This window comes from Triticum dicoccoides, chromosome 2A (assembly GCF_002162155.2).
Source record: "Triticum dicoccoides isolate Atlit2015 ecotype Zavitan chromosome 2A, WEW_v2.0, whole genome shotgun sequence".
Classification (NCBI taxonomy): domain Eukaryota; kingdom Viridiplantae; phylum Streptophyta; class Magnoliopsida; order Poales; family Poaceae; genus Triticum; species Triticum dicoccoides.
Genome location: NC_041382.1, coordinates 14,772,462 through 14,778,451, shown reverse-complemented (window position 1 = coordinate 14,778,451; position 5,990 = coordinate 14,772,462). Strand labels below are relative to the sequence as shown.

At 42.5% G+C, this 5,990-nt stretch overlaps 1 protein-coding gene across 1 annotated transcript; it reads right to left on the bottom strand.

Moving 5' to 3' along the window:
• Positions 1–312: 312 nt before the first annotated feature.
• LOC119357422 lies at positions 313–4,592 on the bottom strand. The gene is made up of 8 exons (XM_037624383.1): positions 4,075–4,592; positions 3,809–3,971; positions 3,638–3,709; positions 3,097–3,179; positions 2,588–2,674; positions 2,405–2,464; positions 2,264–2,310; positions 313–1,490 (listed from the first exon to the last, which is right to left on the bottom strand). Exons 1-8 carry the CDS (start codon positions 4,590–4,592, stop codon positions 1,369–1,371), a joined length of 1,152 nt encoding a protein of 383 aa, XP_037480280.1. The 3' UTR covers positions 313–1,368.
• Between the last annotated feature and the right edge of the window lie 1,398 nt (positions 4,593–5,990).

Genomic DNA, 5,990 nt, shown 5'->3' with positions numbered 1-5,990 from the left:
GTAGGCATCCAGCGTGGCAATCTGACGTGGCACAAGATTCAGCCCGGTCCAATTCGGTGTTTATATGGGCCGAGCCCATTAATTCAGCCCATTTATATTTTTTTCTGTGAATTTTTTATCAGCTTCATGGACCAAGCCCAACATTGCAGCCTTTTTATTTTTTGCCCATGGCCTTCATTGCAACCTTTTTATTCTTTGGCCCATGGCCTTTCTGTCTCAACAGTTTCATTTTTTTTCTTTTTTGTCAGGGTCACATTCTTAATTTTCCAATTTAATGTAAATAAATACACAATATTTAAATTGGCACAGAAAACACACAAAATACTTCAAATATTACCAGCCAGTGTTGCTGCTGTACGAATATTACCAATCAATACAGAGTTGCTGATGTACAAATAACTCTAACATACAATAGTGGAAGTCACAGTTACATGCTCCACAAGTTCAATAACATGGTACTTTACAAGCTCTACAAGTGTTATGTTCTTCAGCATGGAGCTCCTTCGACAGCGATTACAAACTAGGCACATGCTCTTCTTGCCACTGTGAGGAGGTCGATGCTCGCCATGGTGTGCTTGATGATGCACACGACCATGATCTTCTTGCCACTATTGCATCCGTGCGCGCTCGATGATAGGGGTACCAATGCATACAAGTAGAACAAAATTACAAGCATTAGCCCACAACTTCAAGTGCAAGCTAAGTATGTATCAAGTGACAACAAAAACAAGTTTATATGCTAGTACAAAATCACCATCATTAACAAATTTATATGAGAATGAAAACAATCATCAGTACTAGATTAAACACAATGCTATCTTCATAATAGCAAACAGAATATCTTGTTTTCATATTCTCAGTAGGCAAGTACAGTCTGCTTCAACCCATGTTCTAAAAAAGATGTTTATCCCTCTCAGGAGTACATTTGATGGTTTATTATGGGACGGAGGTAATATGTATCAAGTAACTACAAAAACAAGTTGAGTAAAACAGTAAAAATGTTGCATGGAACAGACTTCTTTTATATGGGTATGTTTCAATTGCATACAACAAGACAAGTCATTAATTCAATGTGAATATCAATTCAAATTGCTGCATTGCTGTAGCATATCTTCCAATGACAGATTATTAGTAGTCTTCCCAGGATTCAAGATGCATTATTTTGTCACCAAACTTTCAGAGTGGGCATCAGCGCAGATTACAAACAGAAACCCATACATCATCGATGGACTACCTAACAAAACCAGCTTCCCACAAACACAAGACAGTGTGCATGCGTGAGCAGGTGCAGGACCGAATGAACCATGGCGGCAGCAGCAGTGATTATGGGTGTTAAAGGGAAGGCGGAGTGGGCAGCAGCAGCAGTGATTACCAGGAAGTTGTGGTAGACAAATGCCCTGGGCTCCCACGAGATGACCTCCATCCACTGTGCACCGCGCTTGCCCAGCCCCTTGCTGCACCCACCCATGAGAATATGGTATGCAAGATGCCTGCAACACATTCATACATGACAATCATTAGGAACACAGTAAATCTTGCTGCTTGTGAACTAACTTCCATTACAAGTTTTTGGGACATCCCGCCACAAACAGACAAAAGGCTAGCAACAGGTACTTAACATACAGATCCTTGGATCCATCAGCCATGCTCTTGCATCCTTAACTTGCTACTCGTCTTTCCTCGACTATAGCTAGGTAACCGTAGGATCATGGCCCATGCATTCCTCCTCATAATTATCTTGGTTGTCTACATTCTCCTCACCCTTTAATCCCCTTAGCGGAACCTGGAAGCTAAACAAGACACTACTCCCTCCACTCCAGAATAAGTGTCGTGGTTTTTGAACTTGAGTACATCTTAAGACTCTCTCAGACCCTGTCAAGCAAACCGAAAGAGTAAGTATTCAGGCCCTAGCATACCGATGAACTACTGTATACTAGGGCGGAATCAACAACATGAGATTAAGAAAACAGATTAAGTGATTAACCATATATACATACTGGAAAAGAGAAAACAAATTAACAACATATATTACCTGCCTAAAGAGGTCCACATCCTCGTCATCTCAAACCCATGATTCTATCAGGGGGAGATACGAGGAAATACGCCTGCAGACCTTGACCACTCCAGGGAAGCAAAAAAGAAACAGTACGATGTGCATATTCAGGCTCTAGTGTACCGATGAACTATTATAGCAAGACAGAATCAACAAGAGGAGATTGAGAAAACAAACTATTATACATACTAGAAAAGAGAAACAGATTACCTGACGATTCAGACCTATGTTTGTCTCCATGCTGTAGGCACCTTGATCTGCATAAAGAACATCACATCATGAACGACATCAACTCATCAAGCGACATTGCTGCAATTACAGAAAAGAGGAGCTGCAATCACGGATCCAAACTCGAAATGGCGGGAGGGAGGAAGAGAGGGGGCGCTGTGAGGAGTGGAGGGACACCAATGCCTAGTGTAAGCAGTTTACACAAAAACAGACACCAATGCCTAGTGTAAGCAGTTTGCACAGCAGACACCAATGAGCAATCCAAAAAGAAATAAGTAAGAGGTTAGGAGTGTTCAACTTGCATACCTCCCTTTTGAAGTGGCGCATGAGACATCAACTTGATGGTGGTTTTGCTTCGTCTCCAGTGGCTTGGCATTCAAATTCTCTTTAAACCTGAACCAGAACACATGTGTTAAATAGAATATAGTGAAGGGAACAGAGTTATCAACACATTGTGTATATTTTATTCTAATTTCAGTAAATTTTAGAATCAGAGAATGTTTTTGGAATGAATAGACTGCTCTTTTTTCAGTACTATTCTTAGCCAATCACTAATGCACCCTGCAGTGTAGAATGTTTACTTTTTAAGAACAAAATCAGGCTAACCACATGGGAACAAAAGAATTAATGATACCCATTTTTCAGGGAAAAACAGTTTGGAATATAAACAACAACGGATAAGTTAACACTGGGAACCATAGTATTTGAGCTATAGATCTGGAAATCACATTTCAGAATGCAAAATGACCATGCACAGTGGTGTTGAACAAAGAGCAAGCCAGAAAAACAAACTGAAGATGTTAGGAGTTTATTACCTTGCATATCTCCCCTTAGAAGCGGCGTGTGTGACTTGGTGTTGCTTTGGCTCCTCATCTGGGCCAGCGAATTCCCCTTGTACCTTGAACCATAACATATGATTTATTTGGCATCACAGTAAAATGAAGCAGAGTCGTCAACGCAGTCTATTAATATTCTAATTTCAGCAACCCCAAGAATTCTATTAATAATTTGTTCTCAGACACATTTGCATTTCAGCAAATCTAGAACCACAAGAATTCGTTGCCGTATACATTTATAATTTCAGCCCTAAGGAATTGTTTTTAGATCCATACGAATCAAACAGGACTAGAGCAAATTGACATATCAGAACAGCTAGACGGAACATGACTAGAGCAAATTGACACCAATGCCTAGTGTAAGCAGTTTGCACACCGGCTTCAAAAGGGAGGTATGCCTAGTGTAAGCAGTTTGCACAGTGATCCAACCTCATGTTCCTACTTCTAGTAGGCTGGTTAATTCTCGCATTGCCTAGTGTAAGCAGTTTGCACAGCAACAGACACCAATGCCATGACTCACAGAGAGACCAGCTCCATCGAGTTGAAGAGCTCCGGCGGGATCTCGGTCAGATTCCAGAATCCAGTGATGTTCCTGCATGATCCAGAGCCCAGCCATCAATCCACAAGCAAAGGCACCGGGAAAACCGAAAAGCCAGAGGCCTCGGGCGAGTGGGGAAGAGAGGGAACGAACAGGTGCGTGATGCGGCACACGGGCCAGCGGTCGCAACTGCAGCCGACGGACGCATTCTGCATGAAGGACTCGATCCAGTCCCGCGCCCCGCACAGGTGCCTCGGGTTCACCGTCGGGCCGCCCCGGAGACCCCACTGCTGGAACAACGCGAGCAGGGCGGCCGCTGCGAGGGGAGGAAGGGACGGGAGAGATCTGTGAGTCAGGGGCCATTTCGATCCGTCAGGGCGTACCACAGCGGAATGGACGGGGAATTGGGAGGGACTGACCCTGATGAGGTCGATGCGACAGGCGGCAGCGTGGAGTCCTCCTTGAGCGCGAAGACGTGATCCTGGAGGCGGCTGCGCAGGTCCTTGGAGACGACGAGGTTGAGGCGGAGCGAGCGGTCGGGCACGGGGAGCAGGGGGCACACTTGGTCAGGCGCCGCACCCCGCCCACGACGCCAGCTAGTGGTGGTGCCCTGGTCCGGATCCAGTGCGGCACCTCCAGCCCACGGCGGTGAGAGTGTGAGGGGGCGGCGGCGCGTCGAGATCCAGAGGGAGGGAGTGGGGTTGGGGGCGGCGGCGGTGGATCCAGAAGGAGGAGTTGTGTGCGGCGGCGGTGGATCCAGAGGGAGGAAGAGGGTGAGAGCGCTAGGGTTTGCTGCGCGGGGAGAAAGAGGAGTGGTGTGCGGTGGGGTTTTTTTTGAGGGGTAGCTCGTGGTGGGTGGGTGAGACCGTGAGACGAGGGTCGTTGGATCCAGGAGGATCCGACGGTGATTTATCCATGATCCGTGTGAGAGGCCCATGGACCAATCAGAACGCAGTATACATGTATTGATATTTTGACCATTTAAATTGGTCGTAATTGACTAAAAGTAAGATGCTAAATCATGTTAGCTATTTTATTATGACCTGAAGATTTGAAAAAAAAACTTCTTATTGTGTCAGCAAATTTGACTATAGTTTTCCAGAATAATCATAAATTGAAATAAGACAAATATTTTTTTTAAAGAGTTACGAGAAATGAGTTCTTTTAAATTATTTTTTTCATTTTTCGAGTGCCTAAAAGGAGTTTTTTTGTGAAGGACCTCCCAAATATTTGTTGTAAAATTGTACCAAATCAATTTTCTAAAATACTAGACCATATTTAATGCACAATTGACCAAATGATTGGGTATAAAAAGTTTTGATCCACCTCTTGTGAAAAAGATAAATTTTCGCTGATTCAGCTGGAAGCGGGTCAATTTTGAACTGTAGCTGCCTCATAGTTTACTATTTATTTTTTCTAAAAATCATTTCTAGGTACATAAGTATCTATTTTATCAGATAAACACGAAAAAAATTCCAATATTCAACCACTAGCTAGGAACGGTCATTCCCGCAGTTTTGACCGCATTTTGAAACGGCCATAAAAAAATCAAAAAAATCAAAAAATTGGGAAACCTTCGCATTGTATCATAATATGTGGCCAAGTTTCCAGGAAAAATAACAAACTTGTAATACGACAATTATTATAAAAAAGTGTTCTCAGAAACGAGCTATCACGTGTGGAGATCAATGGCTTTCAAGCCAGATGATCAATCTTATGGCCACATTCATGGCATAGTTTGTTCAAATGATCTCATATTGTGCACAAGGGTGCATATTGGAATGGCAAATAATGTTGCCTAAGGAAGTTTTCATTTTCATGGACGAAAAAACCATTTTCCATTTTTCGAGTGCCCGAAAGGAGGTTTTTTTGTGAAGGACCTACCAAATAATTGTTGCAAAATTGGACCAAATCATTTTTCTAAAATACTAGGCCATATTTAATGCACAATTGACCAAATGGTTGGGTGTAAAAAGTTTTGATCCACCTCTCATGAAAAAGACAAATTTCCGTTGATTCAGTTGGAAGCGGGTCAAATCTGAACTGTAGCTGCCTTGTAGTTTGCTTTTTATTTTTTCAAAAAATCATTTCTAGGTATATAAGTATCTATTTAATCATAAAAACACCAAAAAAATTCCAAGATTCAACCACTAGCTAGGAACGGTCATTCCCACCGTTTTGACCGCATTTTGAAACGAGCATAAAAAAATCAAAAAAAATCAAAAAATTGGGAAACCTTCGCATTGTGTCATTATATGTGGCCAAGTTCCTAGGAAAAATAACAAACTTGTAATACGGCAATTATTTTATGTTGCCTAAGGGAGTTTTCATTTTC

What these genes read in the sequence shown, in the direction of transcription:
- LOC119357422 (XM_037624383.1), bottom strand. Translation starts at nt 4,592, where the DNA reads ATGGGCCTCTCACACGGATCATGGATAAATCACCGTCGGATCCTCCTG. An exon ending in TCTAAGGGGAGATATGCAAG is followed by an intron (nt 2,675 to 3,096) that starts GTAATAAACTCC and finishes GTTCTGGTTCAG; the next exon opens with GTTTAAAGAGAATTTGAATG. An exon ending in CCTCCCTCCCGCCATTTCGA is followed by an intron (nt 2,311 to 2,404) that starts GTTTGGATCCGT and finishes TTCTTTATGCAG; the next exon opens with ATCAAGGTGCCTACAGCATG.